Here is a 24,839-nt window from a genome sequence, read left to right on the forward strand (position 1 = left end):
CCGGTAGACTGGGCACCTCCACTAGCACATCACCTCCTCCCTGACCCAGTCCATCGTTGGGTGAGGAGAATGCTCCATTTTGTGCAGAGGACAGCGGTGTAGGGGGCTCTGCCGCAGGATCTGGGTCCTTTGAAGCTGAAAAGAGGGAAACAAGTACTATATTTAATATTAATGAATTAAAAGCTTCATTAGCTTTTTACAGAACAAAACTTAAAAAGGGATTAACCACTTTATAATTATAATTAAATGATGAAGCCATAATTTTCTCTACGTTTTTTTCAGTGTGATTGGCCAGGTCATATTTTAATGGATTTTCACTGATTTATGTGTGGACGTACCATTTGCTGAGGCTGTGGAGCCATCCTTGGTGTCCTTTGGCACCTGTTCAGGTGACTGAGACTGTGCATCTTTCACTTCACTCGCCGGGATATCCTTTTGTGGCTCCTTCTTGTCGCTTTCCTTATCCACTGCTGTCTCCACAGTGGCTATATGCTCCTCCTCCTCTTCCTCCTCCTCGATGCGAGAGGCAATGTCTCCGTTTTTGGACAGGGCAGTGGGCGTGCCAGGCTGCGAGGGCGTGGCAGTGCCGTTCTTTAAGATGCCCACCAAGGGGGCGCCATTGCCAGGCTTTTTATCCTCTTGCGGCAGCTGAGAGGCACATGGGAAAATAAAGAACAAATACAATAAATGTGAAGTTTTAGTTTAAAAATGTATTATAAAATATTTTTCTTCAACATGGTATCAAAACAAGGTTCACAAAATCTTCAAAAAGTGTTAATAAACATAGAAATAAATCATATTTAAAATATTCTAAAATTTCTCTCAATGTCCTAGTGCACCAGAGTGAAGGTAAGTCAAAGTTAATGCATGTTGAGTCCTTTACTTACCGCCTTATAGGTATATGGCGGCAGGCCGTTACCCGATCCTGCCGTCACACCGCCCAACAGGCCCGCCTTAACACCTGGCGACTCGTGCATCTTGGTTGCCTGCTCCTTGGACCAAATGATGTCCTCGTCTGTCTCGCGCTCAATGCGCTTCTTGTAGGCCAAGTGACTGCGATACACCTCCAGCAGGCAGCAAATCACAATGATGACAAAGACGCTGGTCAGCGTAAGGAAGACGACCTGCGTGGAGTCCTCCTGCTTGTTCTCATCGTACACGAATCTGGGAATGTAAGGGACACGGGCAGGCGGCTCCTCCACCCAAGGCTCCGGGATCTGGAAGGCAGGTAAACGGGGGGAGAGAGAGAGAGAGGTGAGCATTGGAATTGGGATTGGGCATTCATTAGCACAATTTGTCGCCTGGTTGCTTCGAATAATCCGATTATCTTACACCCAATGGGCAGAGCTTGCAATGCACTTGGAAAATAATTGGGATTTATGTATTTATGATACTTGATATAGTAAAATTTTGAAAATGAATATAAAGGGTTTTTAGCAAAAGTTAAATTTCTGTTAACTTTAAAATAGCATTGACTTCCTGAGTCAGGAAATTTCTCTGCCTGCCTCTACCGTCACCCGTAAAGTATGCACCGAATTTCAAGCAAATATGATTTTAATTTATATTTGTTGTGCGTGAATTTAGCATTGTTTACAGTTATATGGGTAAAGGTAGATCCCAGAATTTGTTTTAAACCATATTACAAAGATTTATAGATAGTTTTATCTCATATTTAATACATTCTTCTATTTCTTTCTTTGAAAATATGTCATGGTACTGTTTTAAATTAAATTCGTTGTGGCTGAATTTAGAATTGTTTAGAGTTATATGGATAAAGTTGAGTTCTAGGAGTTTTTTTTTTAACAATTTTACACAACATTTTAGATGGTTTTATCTCATAAATATATAGTATCTTTCCATTATTTCTTACTTTAAATAAATTTAACTTTAATAAGTCAATGTACTGTTTGTAATCTTTTTTTTTTAAGTTTTGAATCTATTTTTAAATCGTTTTAGATGAGAAGTAAGTTTGTTTACACCAGACAATGGTTAATAAGTACTTCAAGGCCCTAATTTTTATATGAAACCCCCTTATAAGTTACTGATTTTTTTCAATTTTATTCAAATTTCTCTCAGTGTACCCCTAAACTCACCATACTGACGTTGACCATGGGCTCCTGTGTGGGCTGCTCGCTCACATCGAATTTGGCGTTGCACTGGGCGCTCCTCACGCCCTGCGGATTGATGACCGTTATGTTGTCGGCGCCGGACTTTGTGAACAGCATGTACTCCTCGAGTGGCTTCATAACCTGCCCATTCACCTGTATATAGATGTCTGCCAAGGAGGAGGGAGGAATGTCCAGTTGGTTTACCCAATTTGCGGTTTGGGGGGTTTGGGAGAGAGTGAAATTTTCATTAGTATTGGTCATTAATTCAAATTGAAATGCAAATGTGTGTGGACGACGGGCGAGTGGAAATTGGAATTGCTTTGGCTTGACTTGGCTGAAATTTCGGCTCGGTTTCCCGAGCTTCCGAGTTTCCCGGACCCCCAGCTACAAGGACCCCGTGGCACCCGTGGCAAGTCGTTCGTGCGTGTTTTATGCGCGTCCCGAAATTAGCAATAAAAATTTTAATGCCTATCGGTAAACTCCCACGAGGACCTCTCTTTGATTTTGTATTTTTTTGAGGGGTGTGTTGCCAACGAAATTCTAATTTGGCAAATTAATGGAATGTTCCAAGTATGTGCAAGGTTATAATTAAGGTCAAAGCGGGCTTTTAATTATTTTTCGATCACATTGGGCTTTAAATGTTGGGCGATAAATATTCAAACTAATTTTTAGATGCTGAATATACCTATAGCAGGAAAGGAAATTTGCGCACATTAAAGCTAAATAAATTCCAAGAGCAATTTTTATGTCTTCAAACTATTGTTAAATTATTTTACTTCTAATTTTAGTATTTGAATTCAACTCAAATATTAAAAAAAAAAAAAAATTTTATCCAAAAATGACAAAGCACTCTCAAAGAAAATATAATATCAATCTAATTTAAATTATTTAGGGCGATAACATAGCAATTTCTCTCCCTTTTAAGCAATTCTAAATATTTGAAATATTTCCCTAAATTTTTAAATAAATATAATATATATTTTGATCATCCCCGATTTATTTAAAATATTTTCCACTGTGCCAACTTGCTAAATACGCCTTATTTTATGACCCACAACTATCGCCTTTTCCCAATGGCTCTTTAATGGAATGATGATCGAAAAATTTTTTTAAAATTATGATTAAAAAGAAATTTGATCCAAAGATGGCAAAGCACTCTCAAAGAAATATAATATCATTCTAATTTAAATTATTTAGGGCGATAACAAAGCAATTTCTCTCCCTTTTAAGCAATTATAAATATTTAAAATATTTCCCATAATGTCTAAATAAATATAATAGATATTTTAATCATCCTCGATTTATTTAAAATATTTCCCACTGTGTCAACTTGCTAAATACGCCTTATATTATGACCCACAACTATCGCCTTTTCCCAATGGCTCTTTAATGGAATGATGATCGAGTACGACAACGGTTTACGGCTCGCCCCCCACATGTGGTGTGTGTGTGTGTGTGAGTGGGCGTGGCACTATAAACAGATGTTATATCAACTGGTGACCAGAGGGGTAAATGTGCGGGGGGAACATGGGTGAATTTTTAATCAAAGTGTTGGCCACTGTGCTGCGGTTTTGGAGTGGCAGCAAAGCAGCAATTTAAATATGAGCCACTGTAAATCTTGAGAGAAAAAACTGACAGAATTTATGGCAAGCGACGCCAACATCCACGGAAATGACTTTTTATGGCAGCGAATAAATTTAATTTTTTGGTCAACAATGTGAAAGCAGCAAGCACTATCATCCCCTCCCTCCCGCCTAGACGAAACATTTTGAGAGCTCAGAGCTCAGCTGAGTTCAGTTCATAAAATTGCTGGAGTAAAGAGTAGGGGACACTTAAAGAAAATATGTATTTTTTGGAAGGAAACTATTTCGGAGATAAGAGAAATAATTAAAATATTAAATTTACTTTCTAAAAGGAAATATATAGGTACCAAAGAAGGGACAAGTTTATATTCTTACTTTAACTTTAAGAACTCCCATTTAGATTTTCCTGAAAACCTTTCCTGAAGATTCTATAGGATATGCTTTAATGACAGCTCCTCTATAATTTCTCTATATTTTCTTTTACTATTTATATTATTATTTACTATTTCCCCTTGATTATTTTATCTCAGTGAATGGAATGCAGGGAGATGTCACTTGATGAGACCGAGAAGATATTAATGGCGGATGGGGTTTAAATTTACGACACTCACTCGACAGGCAGCCGCTGTAGCTCTTGAAGACGGCAAACCGCGAGTCTGTGCTGTTAATGCCACCGATCTGGACACGATTCGAGCCCGCCTCACCGCCGGTGGTCAGGACCCGGGCGGCGAACTCCGTCAGCGGCACCTGCTCGCGATCTATGTAGAGCTGTGCCTGGGTGCCATTCCTCACATAATAGATCGAGTGCCTGGCGCTGTTCAGGAAATTCCTATCGATCCTTGCGCCCACAGTTCGGCCATTATCGCGGTCCTCCTCCAGCTGCAGGTAGCCATCGGAGGTGATGGCCAGCAGAAGGTAATAGCTGCGCTCGGCCGCCGTCTGCATCAGGAGCATAATGCGGTTGGCGCGTCGCAGGTCGAAGGACGAGAAGGCCAGCTGCAGGCGGACATAGTCAACGCGACCCATTCCCGGCAGCAGTTCGAATTTGCGTTGCAATGTGGATTCGCCACTGAAGTCGGCTCCCTTCTCCTCCGAACAGAACTCGCCCAGGAAGCTGGTGTGCTCACAATCGCAGGTCGAGACCTGCTCGGCGAAATGCTCCTGGCAGGTGCCGCCATTCTTGCAGGGCTCGGCATCGCATTTAATCTGGCAGTTGGGCAGAACGCCATCCTGGACTGGAATTTAAAGGAGGTAGAGGAAAATAATCAAGAACATATACATAAAAATGTATAATAAAGTCATTAAATCAACTACTATAAAGTCACGTAGTTAATCTTTATAAAGAACTCTCTACAACTCTCATTATATCAATCAGTCAGGCTTCTATTAAACTAAGACCCTATTTCATGGAGTATGCTCCTCCAAACTCCTCAATTTCCAGTCAAAGTATTTACTTTGACTGAGGGTTTGGTTTTAATCGCATCAAAGTCAGGTTGCAATTTCCGCGATGCGTGGCCGCATAAATCATACGCCATGTGGGCCCGCTGCTTATCGCATTGGCATTAATCTTGGCACGGCCCCAAAGTGGCCAGGAGTGGCTCATCGTTCTCGTCCTGCTCCAGCTCGTGTACTATCGCCACTTTCGCAGGAGTCGCCAGCACTTAACGGAAATTGCATGCATATTAAGTTAGACGAGGCTCTGTTGCAAACACAACCACAGATGCAACCACATAACCAGCCGCAGTTGCAACCGCAGACGCTGGAGTGGAGCGGAGTGGAGTGGAGTGGCAGCGGGCGGGGCCTATGAATCAGAGTCGAAGGAGGAGGAGGAGTCTTCCATCCGCCCGCCAAAATACCAAATGGCATTAGAAGCGACCCGAAACTGCACTCAGTGAAAATTGATTTATACTGCCTACTTACTGGGCGCTATATTCCTTTCATTGATTTCCGCCAAGTCGATCAACTGCGCTCCGATTTTCAGGCCCCGCACACATCCGATGTAGCCATCGAGAGCGGGTGCATCCACATTTGGTCGCAGCAAATTCGCCGGATCATAGCCGCCCACGTGGAGCTGGAAGTACTCGGTGGGCGGTGCGGGCGGACGGTGCGGCGACAGAACCTCTGCAAATAAACAAAATCAAATGAGAAACGGTCGGGTGTGCAAAGTGAGTGTATGGGTTTTGGGTCTCTATAATGGTACTGAAAAAAATATATATACCTAAATAATATATATATATAAATAAAAATGATTAAAAATATGATTCAAATTATAAGCAGAATACCCAGAAATGGGCATATTATTATAAACATATTTATAAACTCCCTCAAAAATATTCTAATTTGAGAAATTGGCATTTCTGAAATTCCGTTTTAATTCTGTTGTTTTAAATAACTTAGGATCATGAGTAGAATATTATTTAAACTTATAAATAATGTTACTTATATTAAATAAAATTAAATATATAGCTTTCATTATGGCAATAAGTGAATTTTTATAAGAATCTATGTAAAGCAACAAGGAATATATGTATATTCAATTTAGTAAACAAATTTCGGCTTTACGAAGTTGGCTTCCACAGTTAGTCCCTTTTTTGTAAGTTTTATTTTGAACATTTTAAAATTGTTGAGAGTTATGTATTAGTTATTAAATAAATATTATATAAAGATTTGGTAAAGTACTAGAATTTACGAGTTATATAAATAAATATATAAGACTTGTGAATAAAAGATTATTAAGAACATTCATAATGTAAAAAAACAATGCTACCTTTAAAACCTAAAAAAGAGGATATTTATTATTACATTGCTATTCATATATTCGTTTATATATTTTAGTTTTTATATACAATTATTTATTACAAACAAATGCGAAGAGCACGAATTTTTTGCAGTGCACAATTTTGGCTCCGGTTGCTTTATGTAAGCTCGCGTTTCTATGTGTGCGTCTGCGGAAATGAGCCTTCATTGCCGTGGCATTTTGGGTTTTAGCCAGGCTGCCGGCGACCCGGACACATACCCTTATCCACACCCTTTCCAGGACTCTGGGCTGCTCCGGTCAGACCCCGGCCCAGGCCGGCCCTTTGAGGTTTAGGCCCATCAATTTCGAGTTTAAGTTTGTCTAATTGAAATGTTTGCCAGCCGACAAAGCGCGGCAATCTAAACTGAATCGCAGTGGCAGGATTCAGAGTCCATCTCTGGTTAACGCATTTAATTACAAAAGTGCTTATGTGTTATTCTGTGCAAAGTATTGACCAAATTCGAATTCGAATTCAAATCGAATCGAAACGCAGTGCCCAGCAAACGTGGAGTAATTATGATTGATTTTGATGGCAAATCGCTTTCGCATTGAGTTACGGGCAATTTGATTGATTCTGCTCTTCTCTTACCTCTCTTTTGCCAATTGCCAAAAGCTCTATAGCTTTTTGGTTTGAAACCTTTCCATTAAATTCAATTGCAAGGTAAGTTACGAGCAATGAGAGACGTTTTGAGGTGCAATCATTTCGAAATATTATTGCCCAAAAGCATGTGATTCAGGTTTAATTGATGAGCGATTGATAGGCTTTTGAAAATAGTATATAAATGCTGATGATGGGTTAAGTGATCCTCTGGTTTTTGCATTTATATCAAAATTATTTAATATATAAAATATATTGACAGTAAATTAAATAATAAACGTTTATAAAACTAAAGAAAACCAAAGAGCATATTTACAAAATCAATTAAGAGAAGACTAATATTCAACCAGAAACTATTCAAACATCTTTCTATTAACTTTCTTAAAAGAAACGAAAAGAAACCCCTTCTCAAAACCTTTTTAATTCCTTCTACAAATCTTTATCGAAAACATTCGTTTAAACTAGTCCTAAATTTCTCTGAAAAGCTCCTGAAAACACTCTTCAAAAACCTTCTCACAACCTTCATCAAAAACCAAATGAAATACCACTCCAAAGATCTAAAATACCATTCGAAAAGCAGCCTTAAAAAATTCCTACAAATTACATAAAATGCTTTACAGAAGTTTATTAATAATCGAACGTAAAATGTCCACAAAATAGGTTTAGCAAGTTTCTTAAAGACAACCCAAAAGTACTTAAAATGAGACTCAAAATATGTTGCAAATTTAAGAAAAATAAGTAACTAAAAACAAAAAACACAGCCATTTAAAAAATATCCTTTACAATTGGTTTTATTTGAATACAAACTACTAAACTATTTGCCTAAAATTTGCTCTGCAAATTCCTCGAACTTAAAAAAGCAGAAATCCGTTCAGATCATAATCAACTCGATATGCATGTATTTTCCCATTTAACAACAATTTCCGCATTCTATCTGCCATTCGAATAACGTTTAATTTACATATTGAGTGAACAAAGCAAGATATAAAAAAAGAAGAGCTTTTCAAATATCTACAAACTACAAAGCAACTCGTTGTTTTTATGCCACAGAGAAAAACTTTATCCATTCGCTTGGCGTTTATTTTTCAACAGTTTTCTACCACTCACACATACACTCACGTGTATGGTAACAGCAAGGGAAAAAATTCAAGTGCACATAATTTTGCCATCACACACACACGCAGTGCAGAGATTTTGTTTTTGGCGAAATTTTTGGCATTTTTGCAGCTTAACTTGCTAAACTATTTGCAAATTTTCGGAGCGAAAAACAAGGGAAGGGGAATAACCTCCCCGAAAAAAAAGGAAGCCGCGCAGCCTGGCAACACAAAAAGGGTTGTGAAAATATATATATATTTATATATATATTTCGGCATTGTTGGTTCAATAACTCCTGGCAACATGAGCGTTGTTTGGGACCTGGCCAACTGGACGCCGGCGTGGCGGTTAGACAGTCTTCAACCGACGCGGCGCTCGAGCGGTACAGCGCCCACAATGTACGGTCGCCAGGCGGGCGGTTCCAATCAAGCGGGTGCATCCAACAGCACCACTAACAGTGGAGGAAATAGCGGTACCGGAGGTGGCCAAGGACATGACAAGATGAAAATTGGCTTCTGCACGGATCTGGATAAGTCCGTGTTGGTCAATAATTTCGAGAAGCGGGGATGGCATCAGGTGAATGGCGACGACGACTGGCACTTTTACTGGGCAGGAGTCCAGACTTGCAGGAATATCTTCAGCGTGGACAGTGGCTATCGGATGCATGACAATCAGATGATCAATCACTTTCCCAATCACTATGAATTGTCGCGTAAGGACCTGCTGGTGAAGAATATCAAGCGGTATCGCAAGGACCTCGAAAGGGATGGCAATCCCTTGGCTGAGAAAACCGAATCAAACAACTCGAGTGGCACTAGATATCTCTATTTGGATTTTGTGCCCACCACATTTGTCCTGCCAGCTGATTATAATATGTTTGTCGAGGAGTACAGGAAGTTTCCGCTAAGTACATGGATTATGAAACCCTGTGGAAAGTCCCAGGGAGCTGGTATATTCCTTATTAACAAACTCTCTAAGCTCAAGAAGTGGTCTAGGGAGGCCAAGGGTCCATTCCATCCACAAATCGCCAAGGAATCGTATGTAATATCCAGGTATATCGATAATCCCCTGCTAATTGGTGGCAAAAAGTTTGATCTACGTCTGTACGTCTTAGTGGCATCCTTTAGGCCCTTGAAGGCATATCTCTTCAAGCAAGGATTCTGTCGATTTTGTACGGTGAAATATGATACAAGTGTCACGGAACTGGATAATATGTACGTTCATCTGACCAATGTGAGTGTGCAGAAACATGGCGGCGAATATAATACCCTGCATGGTGGAAAATGGTCTGTCCAGAATTTGGCTCTTTATCTGGAGGGAACCCGGGGAAAGGAGGTCACAGATCGCCTCTTTGGTGCTATATCCTGGCTTATAGTCCATTCCCTGAGAGCAGTGGCTCCTGTGATGGCCAGTGATAGGCATTGCTTCGAATGCTATGGCTATGATATCATTATAGATAATGCCCTGAAACCCTGGTTGGTAGAAGTCAATGCCTCGCCTTCGCTAACTTCAACTACTGTCAACGATCGCATACTGAAGTATAAGCTTATTGATAATATCTTATCGGTTGTTTTGCCTCCGGATGGAGTGCCGGATGTCCGTTGGAATAAGGTACCCAGTGCCGATGCCTTGGGTAATTTTGAATTACTCATCGACGAGGAACTGGCCGCCCAGGATGAACAGCATCAGAATAGCAGCAATAATGCCCACAGCAAGACCTCAAAGATGGGCAGCCGCTGGAAGTGACGAAAATAGTTACGGGGAATGGGAATACTTGGGACTCGACATTAATCCAAATCCGAAAATAGCAATGTAAAACAAATCGTCACAATATGATTAAAGAATTTAAAATTGTGCCTAGCTATTATTTCACTATTGTTAATGAAAAATGGTTATGAAGTTTGAGTTGTGTGAAAGGCTGTCATAAACATATGTACATCTTTTGTTTTATTAAAGTGGTTTTAGTTGATGGATTTTAAGAGTACTTGTGGTTAGTGCATTTTCTTGGCATTTTTAAAGGGAAAATATCTACAAAATACACTTAAAACGAACCTTTAGAACCTATTTTGATCTTTATAGTTTAAATTTACATTTATAATTTACATCTACTCATTTATCTTTTAAATTAAATACTTTATAAACTCACCCTTTTCGGGATTACTCCACGGTTTATTGGCATATTCATCTAGAAGCAGTGTTCCTCTATCGATGCTCACACTCCTCTGATTCACATGCATCCTAGTTTCCTGTTCCCCACGAACTATGGCCACCTGGATGCTCTTTAAAGAGGCCACCAGGGTATCGTCCAGCAAAGTAAGATTCACAATTTCATCACCATAATTGTACAGGAATACTATCTCCCGGTTAAGGCTAATGTACAAGTGCACAAAGTTGTTGTAATGATCATTGGCATACAGGACCAATGCATTCGTATCGTAGGTTCGAAGATTAATCAGTAGATCCTGATGAAGGATGCCCTTCAGGACATCCCGTTCGGCCTCGATGCCATGCATTAAGATGGCAGGAGTGGCAGTCACGCTCAGATAGTTTCGCATCAGGAAGGACTCGCGGTTAATAAAGGTCAGAGCCTTTTCGTTTATATCTGAGAGGGATTTTAAGGAATTTAAATTAATCGAAAAGGGGTTAATTGAAAGGAAGTTACACTATGGGAAAATATATTAGAGAAAATGATAAATATTGTATATATTGTGTAAGTTGGATATAGTTCTGACTCATGTTAGTTCCTAGATTGCGAAATTTAGCTTTAGTTTATAAGGTTATTAAGTTTCAGAAGGATTTCCTTCTTTAGCTAAAAATTAGTCAATATCTAAATTACATTTTTAATAACTCTTTTAAGGGAAATTTCTCCTTGTGCACTCACTTGTCTCGCAGAACTCTCCAATGTGAGCCCAGGGATTGTTGCAGACGCACTTGAAGCTGCTCCAGAGCTCCTTGCACTGGGCTCCATTGCGACATGGCGATGGGACACAGGAGGGCTTGCAGTCCTTGATAATCTCCGACAGATGCACCGACATGTAGCTGTAAATGTCGAGAATCTCCCCGTTGACCACCAGGCCCCGGAAGCAGCCAATGAGCCCGGCCTTCACTGACAGCTTCTTCAGCAGGTCGCTGAAGAGAAAGAAAAAGTGGGAGAAAGTCAGTTGGGGATTATTTTATATTATGACTTGTCATAACTATTCAATAACTTGGCCACTTTGGCTTCAGCTGCACCAGCTGCATCATCGATTTCCCCCGCTCTTGGACAAACATGAGGCATTACCACGTGGTGGTTTCCTCCGATTCTAGATCCTGGATTCCCGCATATTTACCCATTCTGTCACGGGGTATGCAAATAAATTGTGACCTGCTCAATCGAATGCGACGCGTTTGAATTTCAAAACTTGCCAAGCTGAAAATCGAAGCGACACCCCTTGATAGGTAGGTGGAAAATGCGGACTGATTTTCCTAAAGGACAGTTTGTAAAGTTTTTGTTGCCAAGTTTTTTCCTGACTGAATAGAGTATATGAACCGAAGTTAATCATTGATAAAGATAAAAAGGACCTTCTAATCTCTATATTGAAAACTAATTTAATAATTATATTACATTTTATGTTTTAAATATAAAATTTAATTACATATTCAAATAACTATTCAAATAACTTTAGAGGAACTGTTAAAACGAATTTCTTGAGCATATTCTTAAATTACCCAACGGAGTTTTCACTGCAGTTTCTTAAGTTTTTCGCTGCAACACTTTTAATTTACGATGCTCTGATTTTTTCGGGCATATGAGTTTACAAACCTTATTCAAAAATATAATCAAAAACAAGAAAGGAAGCTAACTTCGGGAGGCCGAAGTTTATATACCCTTGCAGATAGAACTTCGATGACTAGGAATCCATACAATATAAATGATATATATTTATGTTAAAAAACAATGAAGTAATACCTGCTTTCATTTCATTCACCTATACATATTATATTTGCAGTTTTACATTCACAGATTTGCATTTTTTCTCCGCATCTAACGATCGTTTGTATGGCACCCATATGATCTAGTCGTCCGATTTTCATAAAATTTTGCACAAAATTGTAGAATAATATAAAATGGCCATATCTCAAATTTCATTAAATTTTGTTAAAAACTGAAAATGTTATCGCCACAGCGATTGTCAGTCTTCCGACAACAGCTACCGCCATTCTCAGTCCTCTCAAATTTCTCGATCGTTCCTATGGGAGCTATATGATATATTAATCCGATTTTAATACAATTTTGCACAAAATAATAATATAAAATATCTATATCTCAAATTTCATTAAATTCTGTTGAAAACTGAAAATGTTATCGCCACGGCGATTGTCAGTGACTAAATTCAGTTAAAAATGTTATCGCCACGGCGATTGTCAGTCCTTAAATTCAGTTAAAAATGTTATCGCCACGGCGATTGTCAGTCCTTAAATTCAGTTAAAAATGTTATCGCCACGGCGATTGTCAGTGATTAAATTCAGTTAAAAATGTTATCGCCACGGCGATTGTCAGTCCTTAAATTCAGTTAAAAATGTTATCGCCACGGCGATTGTCAGTCCTTAAATTCAGTTAAAAATGTTATCGCCACGGCGATTGTCAGTCCGACAACAGCTACCGCCATTCTCAGTGCTCTCAAATTTCTCGTTCGTTCCTATAGGAGCTATATGATATATTAATCCGATTTTGATACAATTTTGCACAAAATTGTAGAATAATATAAAATATCTATATCTCAAATTTCATTAAATTCTGTTGAAAACTGAAAATGTTATCGCCACGGCGATTGTCAGTCTTCCGACAACAGCTACCGCCATTCTCAGTCCTCTCAAATTTCTCGTTCGTTCCTATGGTAGCTATATGATATATTAATCCGATTTTGATAAAATTTTGCACAAAATTGTAGAATAATATAAAATATCTATATCTCAAATTTCATTAAATTCTGTTGAAAACTGAAAATGTTATCGCTACGGCGATTGTCAGTCTTCCGACAACAGCTACCGCCATTCTCAGTCCTCTCAAATTTCTCGATAGTTCCTATGGGAGCTATATGATATATTAATCCGATTTTGATACAATTTTGCACAAAATTGTAGAACAATATAAAATATCTATATCTCAAATTTCATTAAATTCTGTTGAAAACTGAAAATGTTATCGCCACGGCGATTGTCAGTCTTCCGACAACAGCTACCGCCATTCTCAGTCCTCTCAAATTTCTCGTTCGTTCCTATGGTAGCTATATGATATATTAATCCGATTTTGATAAAATTTTGCACAAAATTGTAGAATAATATAAAATATCTATATCTCAAATTTCATTAAATTCTGTTGAAAACTGAAAATGTTATCGCTACGGCGATTGTCAGTCTTCCGACAACAGCTACCGCCATTCTCAGTCCTCTCAAATTTCTCGATAGTTCCTATGGGAGCTATATGATATATTAATCCGATTTTGATACAATTTTGCACAAAATTGTAGAACAATATAAAATATCTATATCTCAAATTTCATTAAATTCTGTTGAAAACTGAAAATGTTATCGCTACGGCGATTGTCAGTCTTCCGACAACAGCTACCGCCATTCTCAGTCCTCTCAAATTTCTCGATAGTTCCTATGGGAGCTATATGATATATTAATCCGATTTTAATACAATTTTGCACAAAATTGTAGAATAATATAAAATATCTATATCTCAAATTTCATTAAATTCTGTTGAAAACTGAAAATGTTATCGCCACGGCGATTGTCAGTCAGTAAATTCAGTTGAAAATGTTATCGCCACGGCGATTGTCAGTCCTTAAATTCAGTTAAAAATGTTATCGCCACGGCGATTGTCAGTGATTAAATTCTGTTGAAAACTGAAAATGTTATCGCCACGGCGATTGTCAGTCCTTAAATTCAGTTTAAAATGTTATCGCCACGGCGATTGTCAGTCAGTAAATTCATTTGAAAATGTTATCGCCACGGCGATTGTCAGTCATTAAATTCTGTTGAAAACTGAAAATGTTATCGCCACGGCGATTGTCAGTCCGACAACAGCTACCGCCATTCTCAGTGCTCTCAAATTTTTCGTTCGTTCCTATGGAAGCTATATGATATATTAATCCGATTTTGATGAAATTTTCCACAAAATTGTAGAATAATATAAAATATCTTTATCTCAAATTTGATTAAATTCTGTTGAAAACTGAAAATGTTATCGCCACGGCGATTGTCAGTCTTCCAACAACAACAGCTACCGCCATTCTTAGTCCTCTCAAATTTCTCGTTCGTTCCTATGGGAGCTATATGATATATTAGTCCGATTTTGATAAAATTTTGCACAAAATTGTAGAATAATATACAAGAAAGGAAGCTAACTTCGGCACGCCAAAGTTTATATACCCTTGCAGATAGAACTTCTATGAATAAAAGCCATACAATATAAATGATATATATTTGTGTTAAAAAACAATGAAGTAATACCTGCTTTCATTGTATTCACCTATACATATTATATTTGCAGTTTTACATTCAAAGATTTGCATTTTTCCTCTACATCAAACGATCGTTTGCATGGCACCTATATGATATAATAGTCCGATTTTCATGAAATTTGACACAAAATTTAATATAAAATGCCTATACCTAAAATTTGATGAAAATCTGTTGAAAACTGAAAAGGTTATAAATTTAATTGTATTAATTTCTCGATCGTTCCTATGGGAGCTATATGATATAGTAGTCCGATTTTCATAAAATTTTATGCAAAATTGTAGAGTATAGTAAAATGGCTATATCTCAAATTTGATCCAATTCTATTGAAAACTGAAAAAGTTAAAAAATTTTTTCTAAAAATTTTCCGATCATTCCTATGGCAGCTATATGATATAGTCGTCCGATCCGGCCCGTTCCGATATATATACGAGTGAGAGTATATAGAAAGCTAACTACAAAGTTTCATTCAGATAGCTTCAAAACTGAGAGACTAGTTTGCGTAGAAACGGACAGACGGACAGACGGACAGACGGACAGACGGACAGAAGGACAGAAGGACAGACGGACATGGCTAGATCGACTCGGCTGTTGATCCTGATCAAGAATATATATACTTTATATAGTCGGAGGTGCCTCCTTCACTGCGTTGCAAACTTCTGACTAATATTATAATACCCTGCAAGGGTATAACAAAATATTATAAAATTTTTACAAAATAATTTAGAACACTAAGAGCATTTTTATGTTTTTATATATATGCTAAAAAAAATGTTAAAAAGTAATCAAAATTACTTAAGAGCATCGGAAAAGTCTCAGCAGCTCATTCTAACCTTTTTTCCCCTATTTTTCAAGCGATTCCCTTTTTCTTTTAAGCATTTTGCAAGTTTTCCTTGTGCACTTTTGGCTTGCGTTTTCTTTCACTTTTCACTCTCCCCTCTTCCCCCTTTGCCACGACCAACAATGAATTGGCCAATAAAATCTCAAGTGTAAGCTTTTGAAAATTAAAGTGGCGGAAATGTCTTGTTTATACGCGTACAGCGGCAAAAGAAAGTTGCTCAAATGTCTTTCTAAATTATGTAAATTTCATTACGAGACATTCCACCCACAAGGATCCCCGGGATCCCAAGTCCTCCTTCGAGTGTTGTCTGAGCGAGAGCTTCGAGTGAAATTAAAATTCTTGTTTTTTTTTAAATAAGAAAGAAAAAAGTGGGAAAAGTCTTTCAACTTGCTTGTGGGGTTTCCCGTGTCCCTTCGTTCTCTGAATTTATTACAATTTCTTTTCGCTTTTCGGTTGTAATTGTTTGCCAAGCGTTGCGTAATCGTTATTTAAGCGCCAAACTTATCGACGGGCCGTAATCATGCGAATTGGCCAGCGAGCATTTTAATTTCATCATTTGCATTTACCAAGTGCACTCTTCACCCAAATTTAGCCCCACTTTCGGCCGCGGAGGGAGTCCTTACACACGCGTGTCCTTGCTGGCAGCCAGCGAGCTATTAAGTCATTAGTTTTTGCAACGTGTGCTGCATTTCTTTTTGCTAGCATGTCACAAATGCATTTTTAATTTTTTTCTTTATACGTCAACAGACACGGGGCCAAGAGTATATATAGAAAAGTAAACTGGGAGAAAAGGGAGAGTTAAAGGAGGTGTATCTTTACCGAGTAATCTCTTGGATATTTGTAAAAGTTGAAAGGATAATGATTATGTTTCATATTATTTATATTTTCATAAGAAGAATGTGTTTTCGGTAAGGAGAATAATGGATAATGCTTTTAAAATCAGAAATAGCAGTCTATTCATTTCATAGCAGCCTTTATTTTGATTTTAATTAAATAAGTAATGGTTAAATACTTTCGAAACCGTATTCTATATTTAAATACTGATTTATCCCTTTAAAAAACCTTAAAATATTGTTAAAGTTTTACATATTTTTACCCCTTGAAATGTAAATAAGTTCTTATTAAATGTTCACCTAAAATTAACTTTTTAAAAATTTGATAAGATCCTTCTAATTAATCTTCTATATAAAACCCATATCATTTTATAAAAATTTTACAAATCTTTGCTTAATAAACCCATTTAAAATATTAATTAAAACTAAAATTATTGAACAATTCCTACAATTTTTGTATCCATTAATCAAGTAAGAATAAGTTTCTTAAGATACTGATTAAATTCTTCTAAATTAATTTATTTTATAAAGCCTAGAGAATATTAAGTAAATCCCTCGCCTTAAAATACCGATAATCCTTCTAATTTACTTCATATAGAAATTAAGATTAAGAAAATCCTATTAATTTTAAACTTATATTAATAATTACTTATTTATACTTGAAATATTGATCAAAATATTTCCCTAAAGTGTATATACAGGACGTTGTAACGAGGACGCGTGGGAGGACACGCGTGACACACGCGTATGCAAAATGAAATTTAGCGCTTTGCCTTGCAAATGATGTGCCGCCGGCAGGCTGGTTGGCTGTTTGGCTGGCTGGCTGGCTGGCAGTTCTGGCCTGGCTGACACTTGGCTAAAAGGATTTGTACGGCGGCTGGCCGCGCTCCAAAAAAAGAAATGCATAAAAAAATGACGAAAATTCCTCGGAAATTAACGGCAATAAAACGCAAAGGAAAGAAGTTTTTTTGGGGTAAAGGAGGAGCCGCCGCTGGAGCCGGTGCCGACGATGTGCATATCCTGGCGACATGCAGGCGACGGAAATCCTATTAACGTTGCAAACGCGCAAAGTGCGAAGCAATTAAGAATTTATTTAACGCCGTCACAAGCAATTAAGCACTTTTCATTCATTCATGGCCGTTGCAACTGGCGACTGGTGACTGCCGACAGCCGTGCATTTTACTATCCGGCCTCAAGTGTCCACTGTACCCGCACAGTGCCCACTGTAGCCGCTATCTGGCCGCGGGGGAATTACCCCAGGATGGATCCGCCGAACATCGACGTCATCCTGTTCCCTGCAGCGCGGCAAATAATTCGCATATTTGGCACGCCAGTTGCCTGTGTTTTTCCCCATCGGCATGCGGTGCCCCGTGTGCTGTGTCCTGTGTCCTGTGCGCTGTGGTAATCGATGGCCATGCAAATGATGAGCAGGACATCCGCGGATGGGTCCCGGGCCCCCTAAAAAGGATGCCAGCACCATTGGCATTGGCAGGACCGCCAGCTGCTGTCGCTTCCTAAACAACACGACATCGAATGTTGAGGGGGGTTTGGGGAAATGCGGTTGCACCACATGCAAAAACCGATTACAACAATCATTAGCAGCATCGGCCATTGTAATTTTTGCCCCGACTTTTGCATAAATTTCCATGCATCCTTGACGCCGTTTAAGCTGTGTGAAAAGCACAGCTTAACCCATTAACTGAATAGCGTTGAAGTTTCAAAGTATTCGCAGCATATTTCGAAAAGTTTTCTATTGATTTGAGTAAGTTAGCTTTTTTTTCTAAAAAAAGGGACAACATTTTAAAGTTGCTTATGGCTGATAGAGGAAGAAAGTGGTTAGTTAAGCACTTTTCTTTTGGGTAATATAATCACTAAGCTTATATCTGCCTCTAAAATAATACTTGTTTAAATATGTCTGTTTCGAAAATGGTAAAATATCAAGTCACAAGTTTTCAATTATGAAAAAAGTAACTTAAAGTACAACATAATAGCCTTTGCTTACACTTTTCTTTTTAAAATAACCAGGAAATGCAGAAATATAAATATATCCACAAGAAAAGTTAGATGTGATGTACTTATAAAGTTATCGCGCTTATTATAAATTCAAAAACAAAGTAAGTATTGATATTTAAATATAAAAAAATATTGTAGTTATTGTTAAAATATCTATTTTAACGGTAATTAAACGAATATGTTATTTTATTTCCTTTCTTTGTTTTTTCGATGACATTAATTCAAATATATTTGACGGAAAATCATATAATACCATCAAATAAACATTGATGTTATATATATTGGAAAAATATAGTATTTAGCTTTCCATTATCAATCCTATAAATTTCTATAAGAAAATGTTATTTAATTTAAGTATCATTTTATCAATTTATATTGTTTCGATTTATTTAGCAGAATCTTAAGTTATTGGAACTTTAATATATCGATTTATATATGGTCCTTTGTAATCTCAATATAGTATTTTTATTTCGTTATTTTAAGCTTACCCTAAGGCAACCCCAATTTGTAATTACATTTGATGCATCTAATTAAGTCATTTTAATTCCTAAGTAATTAACCTCTGGCTTTTTCCCAATTTAAACAACACACATGAATATATTTATATCCCTATTTAAGACTCACCCCTTTCGGTGCGTAAAGAGTAATTGCATTTGCAAAAGCTTAACTTTGTGTTTGTTTATTTATTTTTTTTATATTATTGTTAACCCAATTGAAGAGCTCCTCTGGCACACAGAATGCGAGCAGTGATGTGGAATGAATTTTAAGCGCACCGCAAGTTCTTAATGGGTTAACACTTGGCTGCCGGGCCAAGTCCCTTGGAACGTCTCGTTAAGGTCTCGCCGTGTCTCTATCAATATGTTGATTAACTCTTTTATTTATGAGCCGCATCCGCTGATTCCGCTTATTGGCTTACGTGCAACCTTATATGCCACTTTGCCACAGCTCCTCTCCTCTCCTCTCCCTTCGATGCCTGCATCAATATTGCATTTTCCATATTACTTGTATGTTTTACAGAGCTTTCTTTTACGCCGATAAATAAATTGAATAAATTGGCTCAGTGAAAGCGGATCGGATCGAATCGAATCGATTCTAAAGGGGGGACGGGGCGGTGGGGTTGGGTCGGTTTTTATTGGGACTGGGGATTGGCCTTTATAGAGCGCTGCACTTTATCGTTAATTACTCGGCGTGTTTACCGCTCATCGAAATTTTATGAGTGGCAGGCGGAACTTTTTCGGGGTTAAGTGCCAATGTGTGCACACGTCTCCTTGCCACTCACTCACACACACAAGTACACCTGTGTGTGTGTGGGTATATGTATATATAAATATTTCAATTTGATTTTTATACATTTTCAATAATTAAAAAAAAGAGGAATAAAATAAGACAAGTGGCATTTTCCGCACATGTGAGTGCTTGAAAAACCCTCGAATGCTTTTTCCCAACGCTCCATCTATCTCATGAGCAACCGCTTCCAGCTCCATGGCAACGAGGAGGGGGTAAAAAAAACTTTATAAATTATGCCAATCAAGAATAAGCGCGTTTTAAGTGCGCTAACTTCCGAAGGGGATGAACTGAAATGGTTACGGGCTAAAAATTCAGGAAAAAGCCAGCATCAGGTTACGGTTACACTCCCTTCTTTGTGGCAGCTTGGTTATTGATAATGACTTTGAAATGAATTTTCCAGCGAAAAGTTAATTTAATTACAGCAATTCTTTTTATATACCCAGAGGAATTGGTTTTTCCAGGAAGTGAATGTTGAAAGTGAATATGTGCGAAAGCGGTTTAAGCCTCTGTTCATATTACGCCTTTAATAATTAATAAATAGTATACTAATCAGAAAGCGATTGAAATATATTAGTTTATAGTGAAAGAAGAGCGGCGCTCATTAAAATGTATACCCGCCCCAAGTTATTGACAGACATTCCATTGAGCGTTGCAAATTACTGGCATCAATCCGTAATTAACTCATAAGTGAGGCGTCCCAATTATCAATCGAACTGTGGCGGTCAACGGGCCGTGGCATGTGCTCCCCGCAGGGCAGGAATCGATGCCATTGGAGGGATTCCTTTGGGCGGATGGAGGCTACCACTGTCATTGTTAGTCCAGCTGCTTGGCAGTTAGTCGCGCGTTTATAATTAAAACGTAATTGCCGCAATAAATTGCACAACCCGCAACTGCCAGTGGACACCCCACTAGGAGCAAAATCGCTCTGAGGAGGAGCAGTATCGTTTGGAGGAGGAGCAGGAGCAGTAGGAGAAGCAGGACCTGCATCAGGACAAGTGGCGGGAATAGAGCTTATGCCCGTCGATTGCCATTACAGCTGCCACCGATGCAGGCAGCCATTAAAAGGTATGTCTGATTACACTAACAAACAGTAGGAAATGCAAGATTCTTTGAAATACTTTGAAGTTAATCAGCTTGACTTAAACTTCAATATTTAATTTATATTATTTGTCGTTTAAGAACTAAGAACTTGGAAAATAAACTTAGTTTCTTGGAGAAACTTGACCAGTGTAAATATATTGAATTCCTTTTAACTTTGAACCTTCAAGCCGAATGTACCATGTAGTTTAGTCTCTTCAAATTACATTAATAAATTTAAGAAAAATGATACCTATTTTGCTTAATGATTTATGTAGAATAAAGAATAAAATATATAAAAATGTATATAAGAATATAGCTTTAAAATATTAAACCTTTTGCTTCCCATTCCCACCCCAGAGCTAATGGATAAAGAACCCCGTAACTTTAAAAAAATACTCACAATGTGGCACCACCGATATACATGCTGCCCTCGAAAGGTCCGAACTCCTCCTCGGGCAGCAAATCGAGCATCTGGTAATCGGTGTTTATCATGAAGCGCACATGATACTGGTTGTAGTCTATCCATATTTTATGCCACTCGCCGCCATTGAGCCGGCGGTGCGAGTTAATGACCAGCTCGCGGGTGGTGCCCGTGCTGAGGGTGAAGGTGAACGTGAGCTGGTCGTCGCCGGTCAGGGCCACCATAAACGATGGATAGTGGGCACGGATAGGTGGCTGGAACAGCAGGATGGCCTTCTCGCCGGTGGTGCGAAACGAGAAGGCGATGTCGCCTTTACGCCATCCAGGCACCTCGATATACGACTGCGACGTGGTGAAGGTGACCACGTACTTTTGCGTATCTGCAGGGGCAGGTTAAGGATATTAATAAGGGATACCATACACAGGATTACTATCTTGGGATACATGACGCTATTTTATTTGGTTTATTTATTTGGTTATTTTTAAATGAAAACTTTAAAACTCACTTGTTTCAACACATTCCAGTGGCCCTAGAGTGATGCGGCCCTGGGCCTCATCGTCCAGATCCTTCTGCTGCAGGAAGTACATGTTGGTGATGCCCAAACTATGCGGATCCTGGTAGTAGCCCTCATCCGAATTCCATTTGTTCTCCTTCACGTCGCAGTTGCATGATTGATTCGGGTCCACGCACGTCTTGTTAACGGAGCACGGGCAGGCGCCTCTGTGTGGCAGGGTTACGGATTCGGATTACGGAGTTCCGGGTTGAGGTTGTATGGTGCCGTGGCGTGGTTTGGGTGGGTCACAAAAAAGGTGAAAGGTATTAGAAAAAGTCTGCATACATTTGCATCCATTTAAGCCGGAGAGCCGCCGGCAGTTTGACGAGTCCGTTGAGTGACCGACTGAGCCACATCCTGCCCCCTTTCTTTCCATTCCTTTCCTTTTTTTTTTTTTTTTTTGGTTTTTTGGCTTTTCGCTGCGCCATTTATGCAGAAATATTCGTTGGGTATCAGGCCAATCGAGGATATATCAGTGACAGGGCAATTAAGGGACAATAAAGTTCAATTATTCGAGAGAGAAAGAGAAAGTCCTGGAGTCTTGACTGGGTAAATATTATATTTTGTGAAATTGATCAGGATGTTCTTAGAGTTTCGTTTATATTAATGTAAAATACATAAATAATTAACGTTCTTCGGTTTTAAATGCCTAAAAATTCTTTAGAATATTTTGACTATGACAAGACAGTTTTTATTTTTATTATTTTAAAAGAAAACCCTTTGCTATTTAAAAACTTTTCCTTTAAAAATCTCTATTAACGAGTATCAACTAAACGAAATGCGATTCCTGATGGGCTTTTTCCGGCTCATGTTTGTGCTTGCTGCGGTTTTGGCCTGCATGTGCCGCTTCCGTTTCCTCATCCGCATCCGCCTCCGTGTTGCAAGATCCGCATTCAAGCCACAGCACAGCAGCAGCAGCAGCAGGAGCTGGAGTGGCAATGGCACAGCACTACAGTGGCACAAACACACAAACAAACAAACGAGCCTGTCAAATTTTGAATGAGTAAGGACCAAACTACGAGCCAATGATGGATGGCCAAATGGTTTTGGGGGAGCCCCAGAGAGCTAGCCGGGGCTTTTTTCTAAGCACCCCAGACCGGGTGCATTTTTCGTGTTGGCCGAAGCCAACCAGAACGCCATTCATTCATGGAGGCAAACAAACAAGTGGCAAAAAAATGAAAGCGAAACCAAAGTCAGGCTGTTAAGGTTTTCGAATTGATTTACTGAAAGCGGAAATTAGTGACGCAGGCACACACACATTGAGTAAAAGGAAGTAGAAAGTAGAAACAAGGACGAGTGCCAGCAACAAGCGACTGGAAATTGCCGCCGCCAGATGTTGCCTACTTTGCTGCGCATGATGTATTGTCAAAGGGTTCTCCAGGCAAGGCAACCAAGCCGAAACATCCTTGCCTCGCCATCCTCATGGAGAGAGAGAGAGAGTTAACCTACGCGTAGGACCCAGGCCTCAAAGAAATTAGGCGTAAAGACTAAATTTGTGTGCTCAAAGCCATTCATTTTAAAAAGGCCTGCCCATAGCAAGAAAAATTACCAAGGCGAACTTGTTAAAAACAAAAAAAAAATAAAGAAAACAACAAGCATATGAAAGCTAAAAAGGATAATACGACTAGGAAGTAACCCTTTAAAAACATTTTGGGTCTTAGAGGAACCTACAGCAGCTTAGTATTTGTTTTACACTTGTTTTTAATACGATAAAATGGGAAACCTGTAGCTTTCAAAAACATAAATCGAGACTTTACTTTAATCCTATTATCATCAATTCACGTTATTCTTTATTTTAGTTTACTTTGACTATTTGTAGTAAGCCTTAAATACTTATATTATTCTTAAAGTCCAATATTTTATATTTATATAATATTTAATTCGAAAAAACATATGATCTTTCATAAGTAGATAAAAAATATATATATATCCCTTTTAATACCCTTGACAAAAACCAAATAAAAAAGAGCTAGAATAACGAAAGAGTTGTTCGACAATATGGCGGCTGGTAAAAAAAACACAAAAGTTGGACTGGCAAAATGGACGCCGCAAGAGATATGGCGGGACTCAGTCATAAACCTTATTAGCGCTGATGCGGAAACATATTTGCCTGACATAAATACCAAGCTCAGGCCTTTTGTTTTGCACTTTTGCAATTTTCCCTTATATTTGGACTCATATGTTTTTTTTAGTACCCTTCCTTCATCAAGTGTGGGTTCGCCGGGCTTTTTTAGACGTTTTGCCATTAGTTTACCTTGGACAAAAAGGGATTCCGTAGCCGGCTATTGCTGCTCGCCTTTTGGCATCATAAAATTTTATGCTCCGATGCATGGCAACAAATGCCGCAGATATAACTTTGGTGGGAGTAGTCCATAGAAGGGTTAGTTCTGGTGAAGGAAAAAAGGGAAATTTGAAGAGCTAGACCAACACTACATTCTAGTCAGTGGGACAAACTTCATGACAAATTGTAAAGAACACAGGGGAAAATAATTCATAGAGATTATTAGTTGGAAAAACTTGAAGAATACGACTAGGTAACATGGAGATTATGAGATTTTAAGACACATTTAAAGGGATATAATGTCTAAATTTACTTTAATAAATATTAAATATTTTTAAACATTTCAAATACATATATTCTTTGTGTGTAGAGAGTTCAGAAACCGACAGATGGCATTTCCAAGTGCAACCGCATCACTGACAAGACGTGGTCGGAGTTTCATTGCACTGGGAAATATCGATGCATTGTGAAAGTGATGTGGATATTGCAGGCTTTCTAGAAACAGAACAACTGCACATCTGTGTGTGATGGGTAAACATGTCAGATGGCATTAAGCGAAGGTTCCTGCCTGGCATTTATATTATGCATGTGCGAGCAATTAATTTAAGTTTCGTTTACAATTGAAACGCCAGCACCACCGGGAGACACATAGCCTGGGTTGGCCTTTCGGAAATTTCAGATTTATATTGTTGGATTACCGCACGTACTCTGTACTCCACTGGGCCAGAACGTACACACAACACACACACATTGCGGAGAAACGGGGAGCCGGGATCAGAGTCTGGTGATAATCCAGGATGCAACAGCAAGTTAAGCAAATAGACTGCAACATTAATTGTGTG

The 24,839-nt window shown here is 38.6% G+C and overlaps 2 protein-coding genes across 9 annotated transcripts in view; one reads left to right on the forward strand and one right to left on the reverse strand.

The window, feature by feature from the left end:
* Window positions 1-24,839, reverse strand: part of axo (axotactin) — a 78,405-nt gene that overhangs the window by 18,280 nt on the left and 35,286 nt on the right. For all 7 annotated transcript variants that reach the window (XM_020960773.2, XM_020960771.2, XM_020960774.2 and 4 more), the window contains exons 11-20: window positions 21,669-21,883; window positions 21,143-21,542; window positions 11,063-11,310; window positions 10,328-10,783; window positions 5,612-5,812; window positions 4,303-4,926; window positions 2,094-2,275; window positions 888-1,217; window positions 339-648; window positions 2-135 (exon numbers count right to left, since the gene is read on the reverse strand). In XM_020960773.2, the coding sequence (XP_020816432.2) occupies window positions 2-135; window positions 339-648; window positions 888-1,217; window positions 2,094-2,275; window positions 4,303-4,926; window positions 5,612-5,812; window positions 10,328-10,783; window positions 11,063-11,310; window positions 21,143-21,542; window positions 21,669-21,883 (3,100 nt within the window). The remainder of the gene's footprint in view (window position 1; window positions 136-338; window positions 649-887; window positions 1,218-2,093; window positions 2,276-4,302; window positions 4,927-5,611; window positions 5,813-10,327; window positions 10,784-11,062; window positions 11,311-21,142; window positions 21,543-21,668; window positions 21,884-24,839) is intronic.
* Window positions 8,097-10,048, forward strand: TTLL1B (Tubulin tyrosine ligase-like 1B). 2 transcript variants are annotated; one of them, XM_086834329.1, is made up of 2 exons: window positions 8,097-9,233; window positions 9,296-9,443. In XM_086834329.1, the coding sequence occupies exons 1-2, from the start codon at window positions 8,128-8,130 to the stop codon at window positions 9,306-9,308; spliced, it is 1,119 nt and encodes a 372-aa protein (XP_086690455.1). In that variant the 5' UTR covers window positions 8,097-8,127; the 3' UTR covers window positions 9,309-9,443. The 2 variants fall into 2 exon arrangements, with proteins under 2 accessions (XP_086690455.1, XP_020816434.2); XM_020960775.2 differs by having other exon boundaries at window positions 8,099-10,048.

The sequence above is a fragment of the Drosophila serrata genome, unplaced genomic scaffold (assembly GCF_035046125.1).
Source record: "Drosophila serrata isolate PLE 108 unplaced genomic scaffold, ASM3504612v1 contig_272, whole genome shotgun sequence".
NCBI classification, from domain to species: Eukaryota; Metazoa; Arthropoda; class Insecta; order Diptera; family Drosophilidae; genus Drosophila; species Drosophila serrata.

What these genes read in the sequence shown, in the direction of transcription:
- TTLL1B (XM_020960775.2), top strand. Translation starts at nt 8,128, where the DNA reads ATGCCACAGAGAAAAACTTTATCCATTCGCTTGGCGTTTATTTTTCAA.